The following is a 27,668-nucleotide window of genomic DNA, read 5'->3' on the forward strand; positions in this document are numbered from 1 at the left end:
ATGTTATTAATTCAAAAGAATTCAAAATGGCGGTCTTTAAAAATTTCATCCAAAAATCATTCTCTTAAGCTTCATCTACCAGTTATTAAACTATTCCAATTTTTTCATTCTATTTTACAAAGTGTAAAACGTTGCTTTTTGTTTTTTAATAAAAATTAACACGATATATCACATATTAGATGTCTTCAAAATATCTTAATATCACAAAGTTATTTGCACATGGCAACCCATTTGTCGTCGTGGCATTTCTCGCAGTCGACTCTGCAGCACCAGTGAAATGTGCAATTGCACGGTTTGATGCTGGATCTGCGTATGAGGGCATGACCTCGTCCACAGCATAACAGGTCACAGGAACCCGTGCGGGATGTACGCCCGATTCTGCACACTCTGCCGGATGTGCCCGAAGAATCCATACGTGGGTCAGCGTCGCAGAAACTTGGTGATCTAGAATTAATAAAGTTTGAAAGATATAATTTTTTTTTATGTTTAACAGTGTTAAAAAACGAAGTTTAGGAAAATGCGGCAGTCACAGCGCTAATACAACGAATGCGATGCGTCCTTCCCTCCGCCAAATCCACTTCCCCTTCCTATCATTGGTTATTTCTTACCTCATGATTATTTCTTAATATCACGTAACGTGTACTTACTTTTCAAAGAACAGTAGGCTAGTTTTTGGCGCTGGTTTCGCTCGACTTCGCCTTTTACCTCGCGGTCGTCCTCTCAGTACTGACATACCGTTGTTGAGCTCTTCTTGTGCTACCAGAAGTGCCTTAAAATGTAATTGCAAATTAAAACTACACTATCGCAGACGTATTTATTAAATTAAGCCTACTACAGTCTCACTGATAGTTAAACGAGATACCAATATACTAAGAAATAATCTATAGGATTACTTTACGCTACTAAAGGTAACTTACTTTCCGATATTGTCTTTTGATAGTGGAGGCGACCACCCGGAAATCTGGGGTGGCGCGCCAGCAGGTCCTCAGCTGACAGCTGCCAGAGAGCCCGTGACATTTGCACCGCACCTCCATGTGCGATGACAGGATCTGGAGTGAGAAAGCTCTTATAAGATCGCAAAAGTGTCAAAATAGACTTCAGTCTTTACAACGCTCAATATATGCTGCCACTGTTCAAGTTAAAAAGAAAAAATAATACATTAAAAACCTAATAACATACAAAATTATTTTTCCATTACAGCAATACAAAATTATTATGCTGTATTAAAACTTTTAAATCGGTCATTTTATAAGGCGGTCGCACGAAATCACAGAGCCGGGTTGTCGTCATACGTGACCGCATCTTTTACACAATTACGGCAACCGCCACCCACTGCAGCTAGCTCATAACATTTACATAATTAAACGCCTCGGAGCAATCACTCTGACGTCTTAATTTCGCGAGCGCCGCCGGCCGAACGATTTCCCAAATTGAGTCGGAGCAAAAATTCAAATAAATCGGCGTTTCGGAACGCCCACCCATCCCTTTCGGCTTTAATAACGTAGCATTACGAGCGTCCGCGATAGAATTCGCCACCCAAGACGTTTGTAATACGTCGTAATGAAGCTGGAATATTAAAAATGGACTCGAACCGCTTATTATGTTCTCACCTCGGCGGGCGGCTCGTGAAATACGGCCGACTAATGTGGCCCCGGAGCCCCCAGGCCGCAGCCCTCCTGACCGACACTCGCACAATGCCCCAGCACCAGCGGTGGCGCTATTTAAAGGATTTCGCGATCCGTAACCAAACGTTTGTATTAAAGTAACATTTTAAAATAATAATCTCTGCCCGTCTTGAAAACTAAAGTCTTATGACCTAGTGGTCGGTAATATGTCAAAATTTAGCCATAAATTATTATCAAAGACTTTTTGGTTGGTTTAAAATATAATAGCATTATGCATTTCGCCACCAATTATAAAATATGTTTGTTTTATACTTAAATTAACGTACAAATATTAAGTATATTAAGCTTTAAGTGCACACTTAAACCAAGAGGGGACACTTAATAATAATTGGATCATTATAAACCTGACATTCTATAATATGCTTAAATAAAACACTCGAGATGTGAAATGATTTGTGTATTCATCGAAATAACAGACATTGACTGAAGATTGACTGATTATTTGATGAGATTAAAGATGACGTCATTAAACAAAATGGTTGGTAGCTAATCTAATGTTAAACGTTTTAACACATCAACCTGTAATTATCTACAAACAGAAAATTAAGTTCAAGCTCCTAGTGTATAATCTACGTGAGATAATTATAAATGTGTAGAGGTGACTTTGTCTGGAGGTTGCCATTAATATAAAATCACTATTAATAGATATCGCCTGCCTAACGTGTCTCAGATTATTTATTAAGAACGGTCAAGTAAATCTCAGGCTAAGTAATAGCCTTATTTTCTAAGCTATTAGTGTTTAGTACTTTAAAACCAATTAATTTGCTTTATAGCAATACTAGCTATCGCCTGCGACTCCGTCCGCGCGGAATAAAAAAAATAGTAGCCTATGTGTTCTAATTGTATGTCAAATTTCATCGAGATCCATGCAGCCGTTCTGGAGATACCTACAAACAAACATCCATCCCTCCATCTAAACATTAGCACTTATAAGGTTAGTAAGATTGACATGTCATGAGAAGATATAAATGGTATTTAAAAATGTAATATAAATGTATTTGGCTACAAAGGTAGAGCAAGCTCGAAGAAAGTTTAAATGCAAGAGGGAGTGAATTCAGTTCTGTTGATAGAGATTTTTCCTTCCTACGCGACTCAACCCAAGCCAAATTCACCTTCATTTCTCATCGCTTCCTAACAAGAAAAGGGTGGGAAGAGGAAAAGGACTAAAATTAGACCCCCGACACTAATATTCGTTAGAAGAATCGAAGGATTGTGTTCAAGGAGGTTACATACTGTTGTTGACATTAGCGATAAAAGAGAAAAATTGTATTTTTTTTAATTTAGTGTGTCTGTAATGTCAATGTAAATAAAATGGCCTTTTTTAACATGAAAGTTGCGGTTTAAATTCATGCAAAATTATTAGTTGGAGTGTGGTTAACAAATTGCTTAAAATATCTTCGGTTGATTTTAATATATCATTGTTAAATAGCAATTATCTCTCTTAAATGTCGTCGTATATTATTAATATAGATATATTTATGTTGAATAACTTATTATAAATTCTGCCAACAACCACAAATATACGTAATTAGGAAGACATTTAGCGATTTAGAGTTATTTAAATTTAATGAAGATATATTGCACATTCGGGTCAAACTATGCATTTTTTATTTTTTTCCTCATATTGTAATAAAAATTAAGCTTATACCTGTTCAGATAATATTGTCATTTAATCATTTAATAGTATTATTAAATATTTATTGGCGTAAAATACTAAAAAACTTACAATAAAAAAATATTTTTTAAAGTTGCATAATTGTAATTTATGAAGACAGACGTAAAGTGAAAGAAATTCCGCGTTTCGTCTGATGAGTGTGCGCCCGGGAGGCCTAATTTAGTCCTCTTTCCCTTCCCACCCTTTTTCTTATAAGGAAAGGATGGGAAGTGGAAGTAGACTTTCCGCATGGGAGGGGAAAATATTTTCTTCCTGTGCAATCTCTCCTCCGTCGATTAAAGGTAGGCAACGCATATGCAATTGCGTATGTCCATGGGCAACGGTCACTTCGCTATTTCAGCGATTTCAGGTGGCCGCTCGTTCGTTTGCCACCTTATTATATAAAAAAGGTACTAAAATAAGTACAAAAAGATTTGTCGCAGTAAGGAATTCTTTTCTCGATATACAAGAGATGGGATCTTAGTTTATAACTTAAAATAATCGTAAGTAATATATCCCTTTATAGAAAATATTTAAAAACAAATATAAAACTTAATTGCCTTCATTGCGTATTGAATCATGAATTTAATACTTTTAAATGTCGTCCAAGACAAAAAAGTAATCGTTGACTATTAAGTATAATAATGTAAATCTTAACAAAAAACTAAGATTACTTCAATCTGCCAATTAACGTGTGTGAATTACTCTTTAGTTCTACCGTTGTGAATAAAACAACAATCTCGTCGACTATCACACCGAATTGACTAACGCTAATAGGTACTAGATGACCGTATCTAATCCTACGTACAAATTAACCATTAGTTAAACCACACACAGCGTACCTTTATTATGTAAAGAAACAAATACGAATAGTATATATGTATATAATATATGTATGTAATTATATCTATGTATATAAACATCAATAGGTTTGATGTGATCGAAATAAAAAATCCGAAAGCACAAAGCATTGATACTAAATCGATATCGAGCATTCGTCTGAACGTAACAAAATATTAACTCATCGAATCGATTTTTTTGTAACGTAATTATCACCTCGACTCTAATGCGGTACCTAATTTCTTGTTCGGCTCCGAGATGGGAGATCTTTTATGGTCCCGGGATAGTGACCTGCTATCACACCGTAATGTAATTAGCGACTTTTTTATATTTTTTTTATTTAATGATATTGATATTATATAATTATAAAGGATTTTATCATTGGTAGTTGTTACTAAATATTATTTTGGCATATAGAAACAAGAATACCTTAGCTGGTAATGATAAAATGCTTATATAGCAGAATTACTTTTGAATATGTCCCTCTCTCCCTTTTAAGAATGCATTGAGTGCTCGTAGTAGTGCTTTGATTACTCGTAGTATCGACTATTTGCTATGAATTTTTTTCTTACATATGTTAAAAAATCCAAGTATGGTTTAAATTAATATGTATGTGTAATTAGAAAAAGAATTAAAAGAAAATATTAGAATTTTTATTTCCACTTAAAAATGAAGTACGATGGATATAAAATAAACGATATAATTCCTATAATCATTCATCAAACCATTAATTGACCAAAGAAACACGAATCATCATTTAAAAATTCCGACTCGAATGTGAATCGCCGAGCGCATTCCACGTATAATTCGTTACGCAACAGTGTGAATGCGGTCGAATTTATTTTGACATTAATAAAAATATCATCGCGGGGGTTATTACAAGAGAGCGTGTCTAACAGAGATCTCACTGGGCGGCTGTTAATTATGTGCCTACAAAACAAAATGGTAGAACTCCGGAACAATGGTCAAGTGTGCGGTCTGGGACCACCAGGCGCGCATCTCACTGCGCCCTATACACCGTATCGTAATCGATGGAATTATTAGTATGTTTCATAAAAATAATACATTTTATTATTCTCGGTATAAGCAAAACCTCCAGTCAAAGGAAAACATAACACGGACAAGGGACTATAGACAAAAAGTAACTACAAATACGAGTTGGAATTTGAAAATTGATTTTATTATTTTATGTTTTGTCAAATGATTGAAGTCGGAAACCCAGTCCATTTTTCTTTTCATAACTTCCTCTCTTCGTATGTCTTTTGGAAAACGGAAAACCATTTGAATCTACTTATTTCAGTACAGTTATTACGTTAGCTTGTTTATTTACTTTTTAGTAAAAAAGTCTACCCAAAGTGTCCTTAGGATATTAATTATATTCATCAGTTTCATATTTTAGTTGCATTTAACAACATATATGCCCATAAAGCAACATTGTAAGTCGATCATTAGCTTTTAGTTTTTATTACGACCACAGGCATCAAGCTCGTAAAATGTCAAATTAAACTATGTGTTAATAGTGAGTTATGTAAGAATTAAAAAGCTATTTGGCATATTTCACGACCGCTACCGCACTAAACTCCACCGGTGACTAATTGAGTGCATTTACTTTATTATTATTGGATGTTATTATAAATAGGAATTATCTTTGGAAGTATACGAATAATTTATTATTATCTATATTGTAAGCTTATTTGTTTATGTGTTTATTTATTAGTATTTAAATAAATTATTTAATTCAAAAGTTAATTATCTCTAGTAGTTTAGATATAATTATTTATCGATCATTAGAAACGTGTTTTAAATATGCGTAACAAAGAACGTACCAGCTCAAACATGTCTGAACATGTAAGTTTGATGCAAAATCTTTTCTCTATCTTTTTTATTTGTAGCTATTCGAAGAAAACTATGTTTCTAGTCTTTACCAGAATTGTAAAAGAAATATTACCCTGGATTCTGAAAATTTTTATAATAGATATCGTATTTCGCAGCAATCCTTAGTTCCAATAACACTCACTCGATCGTCTTGACAACTCCACCAAAATACAACCTTTAATTATGACAACATTAGCATTTACGTTCGTTAAAATTTATTTTATAAATAATAACAGTAAAAATCCTTAATAAACGAAAGGGTTTAGAAGTAACTTAGGTGTGTAAAACAGGTAAATTATCGCGCCATAAACGATGCCTGAGATCAGTAGATACTAAATTAAACCTCCACTATATAATTAACAAATATAAACGAATTACAAATTAATAAATTTGTAGCTACACGACGTGTTTGTATTATAAAAAAAGAACAAATGTAAAGGACGTAAATAAAATTGTATTAATCGTAAATCCTACTAATAAGTAAGCAAGACATGGTATGCCGCTTTACTGTCAGATTTGGTAACGAATACTAATATAACATTCTAACTTAATTTTAATCTTACAATTAATTAACTATTTGATAACCCTTAATGCCAATGAAATAAGGATTGTTTTCGTTTGATTGTAAGCATAAATAATAGCATGTATAAATTAGTTTTGTTGTATTTAAGTTCCGTCTGACATGTTTATTATTAGACGGAAGAGGCCTATTAAATTATTAGAAATAATCCCAGTACGGTAGGTCCGGTATTTTGGCTCGGCTGTCGGTTGGTCTGTCGGTGTCAGTATGGAATACTTATTGGACAATAACAAATCAGTGCTTCTGACATATTTATATGACAGGAGCGGCGGCGCGTCTCAAACCAGAACTGAATAGTACTTATTTTAAAAGCGTAACGATCTCTTTGTTTCTCGTTATGATAAATGTTTTACTTTGGCTAGTATTAATATTTATTGCTGGCAATGTATTTAATTGTTTTCTTACAGATTAATTGTGACAAGTTACATTGTTGTACTTTTCCAAGCTAGGAAAGGATAATTAGAAGTTATCTAGTAAAAGAGCGTAGGTGGCTTAGGAGGGCGTCGGTGGCTCAGGAGAGCGTTGGTGGCTCAGGAGAGCGTCGGTGGCTCAGCGGTTAAAGCACTTGACTTGCAATCTGCAGGTCCTAGGTGCGAATCCCGCCATGTACTAATGCGTTTTTCGATTCTCGATTCACATATGTACATTTATCCGACGTTCTTACGGTGAAGGAAAACATCGTGATACAACCTGCACATATCTGAGAGGAAATTCAATGATATGTGTGAAGTCAATCAACCCGTACTGGGCCAGCGTGGTTGACTATGGCATGGTCAACCCTAACTTAGGGTAGGCTCCGTGCCCCTCAGTAGGGTCGTATAGTGAGCTGATGATGACCTAGTAAAGAAAAAAAATGTAGCTTTACTATTATTGTAGTTCATTATAAGTAAAGGAATAAAACGATTTGCCATTTCCAAATTAATCACGCGACGCTAAAAATAAAATAAAAATGGTTACTATTCAATTCAGTTGTACTGTTACAAAGAAAAGGAAAGAACTAAATGAATACATAAATATTTTAGTCACAAACAAGTTCGATCATTTAGTTTTATTTATGCTGAATATTTGGCAAAAGGATGCATCGAATTGAATATCAGCCAAGACCCAGTTACAAGTGAATAGATTTAAAACTGACCCCAAATTTATTTATTGCATAACTTTTAAACGATTTAATAAAGGATGCCTTCATTTTATTGTTCTTAATTGCATTGTTTAAATAAAAAAAAATATAAATAAAAAAAGCTACAACTAAGTTTTTAGTTCGATGAACTAAGTTTTGAGTCAGATTATAATGAGTTTCCATTACAAAAATCTTCAAAATTAGTCTTATTTTTATTGATATAAGAGACTGCGTAAAAGTTCTCATAACAGTCACGGACGCCTTATGGGCTGGTGGAGTTAATTGTCACGGCTAAAATATGAACTTAGGCCCATTAAGTTCTAAACTATAGGGGTTCCATCGTAAAAGTTTAATTCCTTTATTTTGCGATATTATAATAAAATTCTCATGTAACGAAGGTTATCTTACTAATATTATAAATGCGAATGTTTGGATGGATGGATGGATGCTTGATTGAAGGTATCTCCAGAACGGCTGCATGGATCTCGATGAAATTTGGCGTACAAATAAAACATAGTCTGGAAGACACATAGGCTAACAATTACGCTTTTTTTTACTTCCGAGCGGATGAAGTTGCGGGCGACAGCTAGTAATAAAATAAAATCGAGTTACATTGAAAATTATAAAATTACAGAAGATTTAATATATGTCTAGTGACGTAGACAGCATCCTACAGGTCGATATATTTAATGTTATGTATAATGGTAACGGTCAAACGGACCACCCAGATTGGTGATTTCAAAGGGCTCCTCCCACAAACCGCTCTTCAATTCGAACTAAATAAGTGTTGCATTCCACTGACGCCTCCGTCATCCATTTGGGCACCTACATAATTTCACCTTTAAAATAGCTAGTCTTACTTGACCTGTTACGAATTAGATATCTTAATATATTTTGTGTTATATAAAGTTTCAGGTTAAACTGGACAGTCACAAGGCGAGCAGTAATAACGATCGTTATGTCAAAATAGAGGTACACTACGTGTCACATTGTTTTATAGTCAAGGAAAACAAGCGACCCTGTAATTTGGTGCGTCTGATTAAGCCATTGAAACGTTTTTTGTGATTATTTTTAACAGACTATCAAGAGATGTTTAAGGTCATAAAATTTTATGGCTTTATATTTTCGGAATATTGTTTTCGGTCGACGCTTTTTTATGGGTACGTGAAAAGTTTGGTTATTATAAACGAAATGTATAATATGTTTATTTGCATTATAATATTTATAAAATATGAATTTCATATTTTTTTATCTCATTTACTTTTTTTGACGACCACGACCGTAAAGTTTTTAATCTTATTGATTTGTATGGTAGTAAACAATGTTTTTTTTTGTGTTCTCTAGGGCACACAAAAAATAGTTCAATGACTTACGTGGTATAATCTTTGAAAGTCCGTACCACATAGAATATTCATTTTGGTGTATAATAGTGAATCTTCAATTCACCCCCTGTTATAAATATATGCATGTTCATTGTTAATAAAGTCAATTGGAGAGTCATCAAAGTTAGTGTCTTTTGATAGTGCGCTCTCCCCTACAAGTATATCCTTGTTTTAAAGATCAAAGGTGTAGTCACCCTTATAATTTGTTTGTTGTTCTAAGTATCAAAAGTGATTCTTCAGATTAAGGTTCAAATATACTTTGACTGCTTTAAGATTTGTTAAAGATTCAATTTTTAAAAGATTTTAGAACGATATGCCAAGTTTCCTTACTATATTTCCGATTGACATAATATTAAGATTATAATTTTTAAAAAATTTCGAAAGTTCGCTTCGACGTTTTACAGAAATCTCTGTCAGATGATGTCTGTGTAGAGAATAGTACGGTGGATCAATAAAATGAACACTCACTGTTCTCCCTGCGTTGTTATTGTGCACATTGATCTTGGACTGCAGATCATCCACCTGTTCTCTGACGTCGAGAAACTTCTTCGTAAACTCTATTCCGTACGCCAGATTATGGGAGCAACCGCTCCATTCCCATTTATTGGCCCTCGTTCTTCCTCTGGGATCGTGTGATGTACGGTACCCCAGGGAATCGCAGCCACACGACAGGAGACGGCCCTGGGCACACGCCCTGGCTATAGCATGCGTCACCCCTGCTGATGTTAGGGCGTAAAGGAACGCTGATTCTCGAAAACCTGTAAGAAAGTAGTAGTTTACATTTTATTAATTTAAAATATAAATGAGTTCATTGAGAAGTATTAAGAATTGCAAAAGTTTTTTTTTATATCATAAGGTTTCTTATAATCATAAGTTAAGATAATTTTTAACTGACGGCTTTTTTTAAGTTACAGCAAAAATAGTCCGATGAATATCGGATTTTTTGACTAAACTGGTTGGATTTTTGTCCTATTAACACCATAAAATTGGAACCGCTTTGGTTACTGTAGTACTAAAATAATATTGAATAACCTTAACTAACAAAGAGATAAAAATTCATATCGAGAATAAAAACATGAAAAACTAATCAAGCAGAAATATAAGTTAAAGTTGAACATCTGGATACAGATGGTATTATAGTCCCGGACTATAAAGGTAGTAGAACCGTTGCGGAGTTGAAAGTTTATTGCTCAATAAATGTTTAAGAGATCATACGAATCGAGCTTTCATCGGGATATAATCGATTAAATGGCTATGTTACTTCATTTCGTTTTGTTTTAACATTCTCTGTTGCAACAAGATCTTAGTAAAGGGTTATACTATGTTTTAAAATGGTTTTATCATTGAGTTTATAACGATGATTTAGTTTTCTTTGCAATGATGGTAACATATTTTTTTTAATTGTCAATTATAGACCACCAATAAACTCGCATTCAAGCGTTCTTAGTTAAGTCTTCATTAGCTTCAAATTACGTGATATTTGGCACAAGATTTTTTTTGTCAATTTGCTTATTTCTTATATCGCACTGTTTCCACAAAGATTTTGTTTATACGTTTTCATGTCAACAAATTTTTATCTCTTCTATTTTATTTTCAAAATTATATCAGTCTAAAACAGATTGAGGCATTCCATGAATACTTAAAGGAACGCGGAACGTTTTTGATAGCAATTTATCTATTTTATTGCTATAAATTAAACGCTGGAACCATTCTAGATGCAGAGATAAGCTATTGGACCCGCACAATGTAATCTTATTGCCTTATTCAGTATGATAGGCTATTTGCATTTGAGTTGGGACAAGACGCTGGAGGGCTTAGTTAATTGTGCTCGCTATTAAATCTCCTTAAGTTAATAATGCGCTATTCTAACTATTCAAGTATGTTAACCTGAATGGAACATTCTGAGCCATTACATGGATTTAAAAAGCTATCTTTAATAGGCTATTAAGCTACTGTAATTCGAACCATCTGTCGATTTGCGTATCCTGATTCTATAGCGTTAATTATTCATAATATAATATAATAGAGTGTATATCTATGTGTATATATTATTAGCTGACGCCCGCGACTTCGCACGGAAATAAAAAATAATAATTAGTAGCCTATGTGTTCTCCCAGACTATGCTCTACATGTATGTCAAATTTTATCGAGGTTTATACAGCCGTTTTATAGGTACCTTCAAACAAACATCCTACCATCAATCCATCGGAACATTCGCATGTATAATATTAGTAAGAAGTAAGTTATATTCGATGTAAAGAATGTTAACCTGTTTAAAGTTCAGAAGAAATTAAATTAGGTTTTTGATTGACCAAAAATTTATCGACTAAAATTGTACCCTATTTATGCAGTTGCAAGTGAAAATTATTTTTTTATCCTTTTATTTCTTATTATTCAATAAGCAGATAATATTCCTTATAAATTTTAACATAATATTGAGTATTTGTTGAGTAGAATAAGTACCACTGAAAATTCTATTAGCAAATTATTTCGACAAAGTCGATTCGTATTAGTGCGCAGTAAATTTATTGGATCGATGTAATAAATTGATTCGGTATCGACTCTTGGGGTGCCTTATCTGAATGGATTAGTACTGGCTCCTCGTGTAAAGGCAGCCTAATTGAAGCTCGAGATACGGCTCATTGGAGTAATGGCATTTTTATTCCTTACCCACATCCACGCCGGACGTTTGTAGATAAATCGAAAGGCTGAATCTTACTGCAATATTGATAATGCTTGACTAATTTCTGTATTTATAAACTAAATTGTTATTTGGAATTTTATACGCTTTCATGCCCTGAGCTTAGGAAAGAAGATGTAATATTTTTTTACAATTTAGACAAAACTTATGATTTTATTTTAGGTAACTGACTTGATCAAACAGAGACAAACATTCAAAAGTTCTTAATCTTAGATATAAAATTCTCGTGTCATAATTTTCGTTCCCATACTACTCCGAAACGGCTTGACCGATTCTCATGAAATTTTGTGAGCATATTGAGTAGGTCTGAGAATCGGCCATCATCTATTCTTCATCCCCCTAAATGTTAAGGGAAAGCCCACCCCTATTTTTTTTTAGACAAACACGCAGAAGTATTCGCTGGCGACAGCTAGTAACATTTAAATAAGTTACTCCAATGTTAGATGTGTTTTTAATTTCAATGAATTTCAACACTCAAATGACGATTCCACAACTCCACAATTTAATGAATTTGAGTCATAGAAATATTTTTATTTCCGTTACCGAAGTTTTCGCTGTAACGATTCCGGATTCCGCAGAACAATTACGAGGACTTGAGATAAATGCGTCATAAAATGTGAGTAACTCGTGTAAAAAGGTTGATTTCGAACAGCTGATCACTGTCACGCTTCTAGGTCATCAAACCGCGACAGACAAAAACTGAAGACATGATTTAGTATGATTCATCTATAATAAAATGGTAATCATTATAAATCAAGCATTATCTCGTCCAATGATCGCTGTTCAGGATGAATTAATAAAACCTTTGCCTTTTTTATACATCACGATATTAAAAATATAATCAGTTTAAAGGTTATTTTAAACACTATATTTATAAACTAATTACGAAATATTGGTAATAACATATCTACTTACCTTATTACACTTTATTTTCCAAATAATTACTGAAATAAACGAATCTAAAGAGTATAGTGCAATAGTGCTGCAAGAATTGGAATTTTCGGGATTTCTATTAAAATTTTGTAAAGATACGGCATCTTAAAATTAAATCAAACAACTGTTACATATTACAAAGTAACAAATTAGAATTTATTTCTCCCGCAGTGTCGTGAAGTATAAATAATAATATACAATACAATTTCGAGATCGTGTACTGGCCGTTGACGAATGTTACGGTGCACAGCGCCATATAAGTGATCCGTGTTATTGTTTATTTATAAAGTTAGCTCGAACGCGACGCGGTTTTTCCGAGTGGCCAGTGACAAATTTATATTTGTCGATTCGACGAGACGCGATAGAATCGATACGTCTCGATTTATAGCACGCTCCGTTGATCGATTTCGATGATTTCGAGTTATGGGCGCCCGGATCAGTGAGTCGCTTTACTGTTATGCTGGAATTTATACGGTGGTTCCAAAGGTTTGTTTGCTTATGTAATTTCTACTGTTTTATTCTTTTAAATGTTCACAAATGGCCTGATAAAATCTGATTGATGAAAACTTGATTAGTAATTTAATTGAAGTAAAATGATACTTTTTAATGCGAAAGTAAGATTTGCCAGAAAGAAAATGGCGTCTAGCAATCTTGTCTAAACATCTCCAGAATTCCTTTTTCACGTCTAAAGTCTGATAAGTTATTAAGTAACGATTGTAGAGGTTTTTAATACGGAGGCCGGACTTGGGTTCGTGTCATCTTAAAAAATATAACCTCTTTTATAGTTTGTTAAGTATGTAACCTCTCTGTGGTAGGTGATTTAATTGCACAATAAGAAAATAACTTTTTATAACCATTTAATATTTATATTATTTATTTATTTTGGTTTATTCAAATGCATTAAGGTTGAAAATCGATAAATTGCGAAGCCTTACTGAATTCTCTAATCAACTTTAATATATTCCATCGCATCGATTTCTTTTCGACTACTTCCAAAGAAATGCTCTGGATTTGGACGCATGACAGATTTTAAATTCCTCTCTTACACTTGTGACATCGCTTTTTATTCTCATTTCTTTCAATAATGCATTACAAGTGTTCATTTTCTCTACAAAAGGAAAAAGTACGTCGATTAATGACACTCGTATGCAAGTCAAATATTGGCCCTGTATAATTTGTAGCCGAATAATAAATGATGATTAAAAAAAAACTTTTAGTTAGCATCGGATTTAACTCATGTTTATTAATTAAGAACTTATGTGAAACCAGAATTTTCCATGATTCATATGATGAGTATTTACGAAAGATTTTTAGCTTATAATTTTATCTAGTATTAAATATTATTTTAACTCGGTTATTGAGGATTTTTTATAGTGTAGTAAGATTTTATCGATATGTCAAATTTGTTTTACAATTTTGCCGTAAAAGTCGTCTTGGCGCCGTTGTGTAAAAAATTCCACATCCCACCAACTCACCAATAAGTAATTACAAATTTCAATTATCATTTTAAAACGTTTTATTTCATCTCCGTTTATTTATTTAAAAACGTATGTTCGCAACATTTTATTTAATCGAATGCGCATACGTGATAGGTTTTTCCAAACAATGGTCAGCGGTGGTCGACTTTTTCCACAGCGTGTTACAACCTTGCGCTTGTGTATTGCACATCACCCAGTGATTTACGATGCGCTTTGCCATTTTAAAAATGGTTTTTAGTAACATGACTCGCTTTCAGGTTGATAGACGCTAAATGTGGTGCCAAAATGAATGAAATCGCGTCAGTTTTTTGTCCACCGCTGGGATTCTTCGTAAACAGCTCTTTTATTACTTAAGGGCCTCATTAAACGATGCATTAACATCTGCTTACATCGAGAAGTATAGAGAGTACGAACTTGAACTTTGTTTATTCTTTCAAAATTAAAAAAAGAACATTTACATAATTCTATGATATTTTAAAGGAAAATAAAGCGGGACATAATTTGCTAGAAGCTTGCTTGCTTAAATCGTCATCCAACAGATCAAACGTTATGTTCCTAACATGTTTGGATAGTTTTTAAAAAAAACGGCTCATTCATCACATGAAATTGAAGTATCCAAATCAAGCTTTTTAGGTAGAAGTGGTAGACGCTAGCCACAATTAAATCAACATATCGCACGAATGGGCCCGCTCAACCAGTACATCTTCACGACCACACAGATGATAGGCGTGAAGTGGAAGAAATTCCGCGTCGATACTTCTTACTACAACATCACAACATCACCAATTGTAACGTAACTTTGTATCGTACTTTTCGTTGGTACAATCTATTCAAAAGGATTAAAACACAAAAATGTTGATTGTATATAAATTCGGCAGCGACCCGAGAGGGTTTTGTAGCAATTAAGTATCGTCTGGAGCCAGGGCTGTGGCGAATCGCTAATCACCGAGACCGGACGACAGCCGCGACCTCGCCCGTGTCAAACGAAAAGTCCCTCGTAATTTAACACGTATATTGATCTTTTTATAATACGAACTTTGTTATACATCACTGCCAAAAAGGAGCAAGCGGATCACTTTATATCAAGAGTACTAATGAAAAGAGTGAGTCAAGCTAGATTGCCAAACATACGTCAGGAAAGGCACTAATCAGACTAACGGAAAAATGTAACTTGAACCTCATGCCGATATTGAACGAAGTAAGCATACTTCTTCAGTTAAATCTGTCTATTTGCAATATTGCTGGTTTCGAAAATCCGGTGATTGAGCAAAGATGTTTGATGAATCTTCTATTTAAATATTTGGTATTATATGGAACCATTTAAAATAAAGTCCATCAAAAAAAAGTTTCCAAAAATCCGCAACATCACTAAAACCCTCCTTGACTTAATTAAACCTTAAAAGCGGCCGTCACAATCCGATAGTGAACAAAGAGGCGAAAGAAAAAAAACTCCACTCAATGTCACGTCCGAAACTGGGAACTTTGGACAAATTCATATTTTTATGGGGCCTTTTGTGTGTTTTTTCTCACAGTTGAGAGGCATCTGAAGCAGCACGATTCAGTAACGCACCGAGGATGATGTTATCTCGGCCATTAGAAGGTCGCACCACATCTCAGCATTGAGACATTTTGACACGTTCTCTTATTGTTTAACTCATTTTGACAATATTTTTAGCTATTCAGGGCTATTACGATGTCTGCAAAATTTGGTAATCTTGTGATAAACTTGGACTACGTAGAGGTCGTATTTTTTAATAAAGACATTCAACTACATATACAGCTAAATTCCCACGATGAAGACCTATCTGATAAAACAGTATTTTAACACATACATTTTTTGCGTCTTGTTAAACAAGCAGTTCGTCGTTGCCGTCTCGTCACCCGCGGACACGTCGTTGATATAAAATGCCAATAAATGTCACTTTTTTATGACGCGATCGCTCGCAGGATTCATGTCACGTGCGCGACGCGTCCGATCCGTATCGCGCGCGACCGCCAGCCGCCACCCTGGCTGCCCTGGAGACTGCGAGCGCCATTCTCTCACGTGATGCAGTCACCAACCGTCGCCGGCCGCCGCTTCATCTGATCTCGAGCTAATCGCAGTCCCATCAACGCTATTAACGCCCGAGGCGAAAACATTCTCTACAATGGCCTCATTAGCTACACAAAAGTCATTAAATAGTTGACAGTGGTGCATTGTGCTAGCATCACGTACGACAAGAGCGCTAACAACGTGTGGAGGATCTCAGGGAAGCGGAACCAATCCCGCGAGACGTTCGGGACGCCCCGGCCGTCCGATGCGTCCTTTCATCGATGTATCTACACGTCGAACAAAAAATGCCAACGGTCCCGAATGATTATTATCTTTCTTCGTCGATCATCGATCGCTATTATCCTATTTAAAAGCCTCTCGATTTGTTCTTCGGCCTTTTTGCCCTTCATTCTCTATCTGGCGTTTCAATTCGGAACTCCGACAATGGGCGAGTTAAGAAAGATGTTTAAGTGTTTAGTTACGCTGTTTTTTTCACAACTTTTCAATTTCAACGGAATCATGTCGTCGACGGGCCGGAAGGTGTCGTCACGGGGAATTAATAATACTAATAGCGCACGGTACTTACGAATAATGTGAATTGTCAAATAAATGTCCTCCATTAATTCTCCAAATTCCTTCCAAAAGCCTTGATATCTGATTCTTAATAATTATGTACTAGTTATTTTTTCCTTTTTTCTTAATCAAAAGTGGAAGGACTATTTTGTGTGTTTATATTGGAAATACTTAATGATAAGACCACCCAGCAATACACGAAACTTAATTTTCGCTAATCCAGAATTTAATCAGGTAATTAAACTTTGAAATTGAAAAAAAAAACACATATCAACGGACACAAAATACGAAGTTGATTCCGTGTTAAAGCAATACAAGTTAAGATATTAATTAGAGGTGGGTTGGGGGGTGCGGAGTGCGGCAGGCGGGGGGCGCGGCGGGCGCGGCCGGTCGGACCCACACGTAGCGTGAAATCGCGCGGCGCGGGAGCGGACCCACACCTGGCCGAAGACTCTTATTATTTGTTGTCTCCCATCCTCCATGCTCGTAAATTTCCACGTCAACGTGTGCGATGATTGTGGAAAAAATAAGGTGGACAAAGCCTTTCACACCCTAAGATAGACATAAAGACTTACGACGTTCGATATATGTATGTTTATAATGCGAGCTCGTCTCCGGTATTAATGCGCGTGGATAATTTTTCGTCGTAATAAATTCGGATTGTAATGTCCGGATCGCGATTGCTTCGTCAGTTTAGTTGCGCTTATTTCAATAAAATTTTCATTTGGAATAAAATTCAGTGCGACCGGTTTTGGCATTACGTTCGTATTGATCACCGCCACCCACTCTCACGTTTTACTGAAGCTCAAGACAAAGTTTAACAAATAAACATAGATTTTTATAGTACCTTGCGACTGTTATTTTTCCGGAGCCCTTAATTACAATGTTACTTTGCTAGAATGCAGCCATTTTAATTAAAAGCCAAGCTTAAGTGAAGCATAAATATAAGTATCTACATATCTTTGTTGACACACCGATATTTTCCCTCACAAGTAAGCTCTTAGATATGTTTAAATAACTATATAACTTCAATTCTAATCTTAAGTATTTTTAAGTAATCTTAAGTTTAAATGATTAAAAATGTGTTAATAAAGTTTGTTACAGTGGTAGAGCCCGCTTTAACAGCTTCGCACAAATTGGCCCGGCTCGTCCGGTGAAATACCATGACGACCACTCAGTAGACAGGCGTCAAGTGGAAGCAATTCCGCGTTTCCTCTGATGAGTGTACCCTTCCCACCCTTTTTCTTATAAGGAAAGGATGGGAAGGGGAAGTGGACTTTCCGGATTGGAGGATGCATGGAAAGGAAAAATGTATTCTTTCTGTGCATTCTCTCCTGCGTCGATTAAAGGTAGGCAACTCATATGCAATTGCGTATGTCTATGGGCAACGGTCACTTCGCTATTTCAGCGATTTCAGGTGGCCGCTCGCTCTTGTGCCACCTTATGATATAAAAAAAATGGTACACGCCGATTTTTTTAATTTTATTTAAGCGTAGCCAAGCGTAGACCATGTTACGTGTCAAAAAATTTAGTTAATGAAATTGAATCCTACCTCTCTTCATAATAGCGCTACCATGAGGATTAGTGCTCTTAGCGATGAGACTAGAGCAGTTCCATCGATGCCACCGAAACTGATGTTGACACTCCTTGACCGCCATTTGTAAGCCCTCGAATGCGATTGCGGCCGCATCTGGTTCCTCATTGCAGACAGCCCTTTGTTCCCTGGTCAACCCTCCGACTAGACGACACGTTAGAGCCGAGTTAAGCTTGAAATGTGATGGCAGGATGTTGTCACGAGAACTGTGGAATGGAACAAAATTAAGAATGACTTTTCGAAATTAATCTTATTAATAATATAAATGCGAATGTTTAGATGGATGTTTGTTTGAAGGTAACTCCAAAAAGGCTGAACAGATTTTGATGAAATTTTGCACACATGTAGAACCATAGTCTGGAAGAGCACAAAGGCTACTAATCATGTTTTTTAATTCTGTGCGGACGGAGTCAAGTGTGACAGCTAGTATTCAAATAATCGGGTAATATGTTATAATACTAGTTTAAGTATATATTAATTAGTATTAAAATATTTAATTATAAACAGATTGAGCTAATAAATGTGTTAAAAATATTATTTTCATCGCGCATAAAAATATATAACAGTGGAACTTTTAATAGATTAGTTTTAATAAACGTAACATATTTTTATGTTTGTTTAATGATTTAGGAATCTCTCATAATTAGTAAAATATTCAAAAAGTCTTGTGTCTTATCATAAATTCAAATTAATTTAAATACAATCAAAATACATTAAAGTCGACGGTTTGTTGGGTTAATAATTTACAAGTTTTTCTAAAAAATATCGCCACTAATTGGAAGCTCCTTATGTATGTAATTAATGTCATTATAATTAATTTATTCCGAAGACAGATGCTATCGTCGCGAGTTTAGAATTGTTTATTAATGAAACAATTTGTTAAACAGCTCCCGAGCTTCTAAAAATATTTTTAAAACATCCAACGATGGAACTAATGAGCTTATTTTATGATTTTAATTAATAAATTTATAGAAAGGTTAATCCTGGATGCTTCACAGATTCCGGTTCTTCAAAATGCTCCATCAAAGAGGCCACACGCAAAACGAATCGTTGGTGGTAGAGGTCAATTGTTGTTTGTAAATAACTCAACTTTATTTCTTTTATATGTTAAATGTTGTTTTGCAGATGATATCTTCATTAAATTATTAATATTGTCGTATTTAATCTTGTTAATTGGCTATTTCGTCTGAAGTCGAATGAACTTTTTTCTAATCTAGATAAAGCGTCAATAATGTTTGATTATAATAATTTTATGAGTGTCAGAGGTACCGTCATATTAACCTTATATGGTATCATATCTTTACAAATACAGATTTTTATATTATAAAGTGTTAAAGAAGCAAAAGGCCACCTGAATTCCACGACATAGCGAAGCGACAGCTGCTCATAGATGGAACTGCAAAGTGGATATTTCCTCTTTTTATACGCACCCACTTCCGACAACTTCATTTGCCCTCATCATTTCTTTATAAGAAGATGGGAAGGAAAAGTGGGCTAAAATTAGTCCTCTTGAACGCGCACTCGTCAGACGAAATGCAGAATTGCTTCGTCTTCGAGCTAGTCGTTATACGTGGACCCAACAAAGGTTGTTGCGGGGTCAACCACTTAGAACACTCTTGAAAGCATGAAGTTAGTAGAATCGAGGTTCTGACCTTAATCTAGACTCTTAATGTGTAAGAATAAATCTATATCATTCATCTATTTAATATTTATGTTGAGTTTATAAAAAGGACGTAAAGTGTCGCATCTCAACGCAGATGTAACACTTTACGTTGTTCTCATGAGACGCCTCACGTAGCTACCGTCGGCAACTCTCGTGTATCAGATTATGTCGAGACGTTTGCTATCAAGATTGGGATGTAATCATACGACTCGTGTCTTATGTTTCGTCAGGATTTAATATAGTAAATATCGTCAACTTGCACATGTCTGTCGGAGCTAGTAACTTAAATTAGAGTCTAGGTAGTCAAACTTACTGGCCCAATGTGAGGATTATGTCCCGAGAGAATGATCTACAATTATAAGTGTCTTATTACTTTATTTTACTTTTAATTTCTATAAAACATTAATAGGGAAAGGATCTATTAGGGCTATACGGAATGAATTTAAAATTAGACTTGAATTAAAGTTAAACTTAATTTTTAACTAAAATCTCCGCCAGTTAATGTAATGACAAAATTTGTATTGTTTAGTTTACCCTGTAATGTTTAATTTTGACGTAGGTCATATCTAGAAAAAGTAAAGTTTAGGGCGCGGTAAAGTTTTCGTGGAAATAGTTTCTTATCATATGCTACGTATGGGTTAGTTAAAACGGTCAAGAGGGCATCGTTGATATATTTTTGTGGATCAAATCTTATTTAAAAGTAATATATTTTATTAGAAAAATTTACAAAATAATTTAAAGAGGTCGAAGCTTCTAACATGAATATATATCAAGGTTAAATTTAGTGATATTGCAAATCATTTCATGTTATAAGGAACGTAATAACTTAAGTGAAATTAGAAAAGTGTTTTGTACCAACACAATTATTCCAAACTTTTTTTTGTAATAAGCAATTTTATATATAAAATGTCACAATTCTTGTCATTTTTCATTAGTCCATAGCAGGCGTAGTATATTTAGTATTTCATTACTGAACACCAAAAGGAATGGTAACAAAAGACAAACATTGATTTCCTTCTTTACATAACTGTGCCAGCTATCTCCACCTGTTCCCACGGTCGAGGAATGCCGGCGTGCCAAAGGGTGCGTCCTAAGACGAATTATATAATGTTATAGAACTAGTGTGAACTTGATCAAATTGAAATTGGACTAGGCATATTAAACTTTGTCGATTAATTTTAAAAATAATAAATCATTAACATAATGTGTCATATTGACTCTAAACTTCTAGTCAGTTTGTAAACTGTAAAATTCTAAACTAAAACGTAATTTTTTTAATTCTGAAGATTAGGTTTACTTGTCTGGAAATTATTTATGTAGTAATAACATCTTGTAAATCACTTCAGTTAACAATTTACTGATATGTTGCATGTCTATTTAATATACGTCTAGTCTTCTGATGAATTTACTAAATTCACAATCTGTCAGTAACATAATCGTTGTATTAACTGAATGAAATTCACTTACTATCATTATTTTTAAACGTCATTATTCGCATCTCAGTGTCTTGGTGTAAATGCTTCGAATGATTTAAGTAATCAAAATAACTGCATACGACATTCTTTACGTTTAAACGGTTACGTTTTTCAAAACATAATATAATTAAGAATAAATACTCGATTTATAAGAAACCTTCATTAAATAATTATAAAATAAACTCTACTACGCTGTTAATCTGTCGGTCCCAACGCAATGAACTGAAAAACGATTAAACGGATTTTCATACATTATTTTCTAATGGACGTAGAGATACGTAGAGTTTTGAAATGTTAATTAATGTTTGCGTTAAATTACTGAATTATATGATAAATAGCTGTCGCCCGCAACTCCGACTGCGCGGGAAAAAATAATTATTAGCCATGTGTTCTTGGAGACCTTACATCCATCCATCCAAACGTTTGCATTTATAATATTAGTAAGATGTATGTATATAATTAAATAAAGTAATAAAGATTCGTTTTTTAATATTTTATTTTATATCATAGATTTAAGACTATTCATTAGATTCTTTGTTAGTTTATTGTTAAAAATTGCAATAGTATTATTAATAAATCAGTCTTACATTTGGGCATTAAATAAAGCACATTTTGATTGTTTAGATCTTATTTTTACGCATTAGCCAATATTATTTTCAGAGAAATTAATAGTTTTCGAGATAATAAATCATTAAAATAAATATTCGTGTATACAGCAGAACAAATTTCTGACTCATTATTCGTAAAAAAAATGGCTCTTGATATGCTTATGTACTTTTATGAGTATTCACATACAAAAAAGAATTATGATTGCCATTACGTTTCAAGTTTTCATTTTCCAACCGTTTTTAACCGTGGGTTCCTGAGACCAATGTCCCCGTTAAAAGCATATTGTTAGCTAAGTAATATTAAAGATATTCACAGGGATGACTGATTGTTATACAGAGATTTTGGTCTCGGAAACCCACAGTAAATGAATCATCAATGTTTTTATAATGTAAACCTTTTGTTTATATACACTTGAGGGTTGTATGTTTATGTTTCGTATTGCCCATTACAGAGGCATGACTATGTCGTCGAGTTGAAGAATTAGCGAACTTCGGACCGTCAGCTTTTTCCAACAAGTCGTTAAACCTCGACTGATCCAATTAAAAATCCAAGCGAAGCTTAATATAATTACATCGAAAATTCCTCGTGACGAGATAAAAACAATAATTTTGTGCTTTAAGACCTTTGCCAGTAAAAAATAATAAATCCGTTGTCGGACCAAGCCCGATGAAATGCTACGATACCCATTCAGAAACGTTATTCCAATACAAATTACAGCTACTTGCGTTGCTTCTCTCTGCGTTCCGACAATTCTGCAAATACTTTTCTCTTCTCTAGCACCGTTGTCGATAACAACATAAAGCAATACAATGATTTATGAAAACAGACCTTAATTCAATAGAAATAAGTTTCAAAATGTAATACCACGAATTGCACTTATGTCATTTGTTACGAGTGTCGTGGAGCCTGATTGAAATTCCGTGTACCAACAATATGTACATGTACGTAATACCTATTTGTTCTGCCTATAATCTAAAGGGAGAGAGGGCGATACTGCATCTGATTTGTTGCACGGTGTAACGTTTAAAAATGTTACCAATATATGCAATTAGTTTTCTCGATAAGGACGCGATTCCGATGGTAAAAAGTAAACAGTATAGAAAATTCCCTGCGACCCCATTATCTAGTCACGGCCAGGACGAAGAATTCCTCTTTGTAAGCTTTATAGTGCGATGTGGTGAGTTTATTGTGGAGGCAATAATCGTAAGACTTCATCACATGTAAAGTCATGTTTGTTTTGATGATAACGAGAGTGAAAAAACTTAAGTTCGTTAGTTTATTTATGGAAACGCAATAACCGAGATATAGTTAAATTAAAAATTAAGATTTTGACGATAATCTTATATTGATTTTTTTTACCGTAGGTTACTGAGAACAAAAATCGCCGTTTAAAACATGTTTTGTCAAAGATTATTTTTATTATGCAAAGATGAATTGTATATAGAGATTTCGGTCTCACAAACCAACGTTGAGTCAATTTTTAAAACACGAAAGACATCGTGATGTTATTTTTTCTATTATTCAATTTCTTCATTGTCCTGTCTATACGTTCTTAGCTTTTTAACTTAAAGAAACAATATCTAAAAGGGCATAAAATATTTTGTTTAATAAAAGTGAAATGGGTTGTTAGTGCATTACGCAAACATTTTGAACCAAAGCGTCATCTATATATATAAAAGAAAGTCGTGTTAGTTACACTATTTATAACTCAAGAACGGCATTACCGATATGGTTGAAAATTAGTGAGGAGGTTGTTTAGAGCCAGGAGACGGACATAGGATACTATTTATTCTTTTTTTTCGAATTTATGCCTTGAAGAGCTGCTTTTTATTTAATTTATCTATATATTATTTTTTTATATTATACATCTACACGGACGGAGTTGCGGGCGACGGCTAGTCGTTTATAAATCGCTTTGATAGCAATAAGTTAGCTTATCTCAACTTGAAGCTTCTTCCATTAGCGCGCGAGATTGTACTAAATTAGTAAACATCTTTGTTGATATACATTATTTCAAGTCTAGCGTAGATAGTTGCTTCAAATAAATCTTTTCTATTTTTTTTTATAAGAAAAGGGGGCAAACGAGCAGCGGGAACATCGGAATCATGGACTCCCATGGACATCTGCAATACCAGAGGTAACGCAGATGCGTTACCGATCTTTAAACGGATATAATTTTTATAGGTAGTGATTTTAAGATAGTAATCTGAATAAAATCTGTAGTTTATATTTTTGTCACTAGATGGCACTGTTAGAGGAGATTAAATGTTAAATACAATTGATTAAACTGTATTATTTTGAAATTTATGTTACATTGCAATATTCCTCCTGGCTGTTATATTTAAGATATTGTATATTTAAATAAAAAACGTTATTATATTTATAATTAATGAACTATCAATTACTACTCAAAATATTGTAACAAGTCATTGTAGGCGGTGCTTGGGTGGTCTTTGGTCAGTAATTACTTTCCGACGCATATTATACTTTGATAAGATTGTTATTTCGATTCTATGAGATTATTAACTCTACATAATCGATACCAAAACAAATTAAATCTATATATATAAAAACAATTGCTGTACGTTAGCGTTGCTAAAACTCGAAAACGGCTGCACGGATTTTTCTTGAAATGTTCGTGGAGATCTAGGAAAGGTTAAAAAGGTGAGAAAAAATCAAATAATTGCCGGGAAAATTCTTATAACAACCCTTTTTTCTTGTATAAACATCTGAATGGAACTCGCTGAAATTTCGCATAGATGTATTATAGAACATAATCTGGAAGAACACATAGGCTAATAACTATATTAATTATGCGCGAACGGAGTCGCGGGCGACAACTAGTTTTGCATAAATATCTTAAGTAAAGTTCATTCTTCTATAAATTCATTCTTGTATAAAGTAAATACCATATCTTTAGTAAACTTTTGAAACTATAGCTGTTTGCTTGGTTGAAAAAACACATAAAAATAATCTCTTATTAGAAACATTTAAATAATTAAGATATTTAGTATACTAATAATCTTATATCTTTAAATGAGCAATTCTTGTGTATATCTATGTAATTGGAATCTCGGAATTGGCTCCAAAGATTTTTATAAAATTTAACATATAGGGGTTTTCGGGGGTGATTAGTCGATCTAGCTAGGAACTAAACTAAACTTTTTCTATCGGTAAGATCGAAAAATATTATTCATATTTCATAATTTTATTAGTAATTCGTACTTAAATATAATTTCCAAAAAACACAATTTAAAAAAAAAATACCGAGCGAAGCTCCGGTCATCCAGATTTTATTTAACTTAATAGACATGAATACTTCGATAGGTTCTTTATCAAATTAATTGAGACGTTGTCAAAAGAGATTTTACTATGAGATAAAATTAGCATAAGTAATGTTTTAATATACTCGAATGATTTGCGCCATACACGAACTTGTTTAATACTTGTATGAATATTAAGTTACTTACGCATTAAAAATACTAGATGTGGTACTGGTTGATTAATTTTTCTTTTAAATCATTACGAGAAACAAACCAACTTAACTGATGTTAAAGCCGCAAACTAATGTGCTTCCCGGTGTTTGCTTCTGAATTTCTTGTTTTGAATTTCAATTGACTATCAATTATTATAGATGTTATCAATATTTCAGCAATTTAAAGTGTAACTAACAAACGATAAATGCTTAGATTTAACTTTACCTTTCAAATTAGATTAATATTGTCGCAACAGTGTGATCAAAGGTGGTAATAAAATTTATAACCGTTTTAACATATAAAATATGTTATAAATAATTTATTGAAAATTTAACTTATTCCGCCATTCGTAACGGGTAGGTCGCTATAAATAAAACGAATAGAATCAATAGAAACGGCCACATATTAGGTGTGGAGGGATTTATTCGCGGTAGAGGCGGCTAGGCGACTATTTAAATGCGTTAGGTCTATTCCAGTGCGTTGAGGCTCGCAACTTTGCGACTATGAATATCAATCACGCGGCAAACAGCCCGCCGATTATGCAGCCACGTGCAGTGGCATATCGACTCACATTAACATACTCTGTAAATCTTCGCGCTATTGGGTGGGCCGACAAATGATTGTCACCTTTTAAATTTGCATTCATTATCATTCATTATTCATTGCCATATCATTATTCATTAGTTCAGACCGTCGTTGTCTACTTAGGCGCGTTTTGCATGATTAGTGTTGTGATGTTTTCCTTTCGTATTCATTGCGACGCCCCTATGTGTCGGGTGCTTGTTGGCTTATTGTTCGTGACTCGATTAGTCGTTCATACGGTATGGCAATTTTAAACCGAAATTCTTTCAGTTTTAGATCTAATATTGAATGTAACGTGATTTTCACAATACGATATATACGTTCTAATCACGGATTTGCAACACAAATGTTTCAATTGAAGATAAATTTGTACAAACATAAATGTCTACTTACCTCGCCATATTGGACAGGAGTATCAGTGAAAAACCTATAGTGATCGAAGACTTCAGAAACATCCTGCAACCTTCACCAGTGAAAATTTTAAATTTCATGTTGGCAACACTAGATCCTTATTTCGGGATCTCATCGTTTTGGCTTCTTAAAACTTTATCATAAACTAAAGCACAGTTTATCACAATGAAAATTGAAATTAGTAAAACATAGAACTTATTAAACATTCAACTGTATTTATATCGATTAAAGTTAATACGTATGAATTAATTTGTTTAAAATCGCACTGTTAATTAGGTGAGAGTTCGCGTATAGGTTGTCGCGTGCGTTTCGAGTGCGAATCCGGTGAGGTGTCGTGGCATGTGCCATCAGTGATCGATCTGTTTGTTTACGTTTGTCCGTGCCTTCGGGTCGGGCGGCGACGGCGGCGGCGTGCGGCGGCGGCGTGCGAGCGCGTGGGCCGCGAGGCGTGCTCTCCGCGCCGCCCACGCGTCGGGGAAAAAACGTTAGAGGGGCGTGAGGACGCCTTCCGACGGCCACACCTACTCGCTCATTATCCTTGTTTACGCGATCATTTCTCCCTCCGGATGTATGGAGCACTGCACACTGCTGGAGTGAAGCCGCGCCGTGTGCACCCAAAGCGGTCTCGTCTGACAGTGGCACTGGCACGGTGGACGCACTCCCTGTCTATATAAAATGCCGCCCCACGCGTTTTATTCCCGGCCATGGGAAATGATATCCCGCTCATTTGTTATGCAATACACAAAATTTTGAAGTACCCATACAAAAAATTGTACTTAATGATATCACGCAATTGACCTTATTATGTTCTACCAGAGCTAAAAGAATTTCTATGAGATACCAAGATATAGTAGAGGTTCGTACTCTACATGTTAAAAGGATAGTATCTTAAACCATAACTCTATATACTAAAATAAAACTACCAGAAAGTACAATAATATATTTAATTTGTATTATTGGCGATACAGAACCAACTGTCAAACTCGAAATAAAACATTTGTAAT

The 27,668-nt window shown here is 34.4% G+C and overlaps 1 protein-coding gene across 1 annotated transcript; it reads right to left on the reverse strand.

Moving 5' to 3' along the window:
* On the reverse strand, nt 1-27,047 carry Wnt10 (Wnt oncogene analog 10). Its single transcript, XM_013325650.1, has 6 exons — nt 26,647-27,047; nt 18,407-18,654; nt 9,605-9,894; nt 918-1,049; nt 648-769; nt 1-444 (listed from the first exon to the last, which is right to left on the reverse strand). Exons 1-6 carry the CDS (start codon nt 26,742-26,744, stop codon nt 210-212), a joined length of 1,125 nt encoding a protein of 374 aa, XP_013181104.1. The 5' UTR covers nt 26,745-27,047; the 3' UTR covers nt 1-209.
* Between the last annotated feature and the right edge of the window lie 621 nt (nt 27,048-27,668).

This window comes from Papilio xuthus, unplaced genomic scaffold (genome assembly GCF_000836235.2).
Source record: "Papilio xuthus unplaced genomic scaffold, Pxut_1.1 DF824655.1, whole genome shotgun sequence".
Lineage (NCBI taxonomy): Eukaryota > Metazoa > Arthropoda > Insecta > Lepidoptera > Papilionidae > Papilio > Papilio xuthus.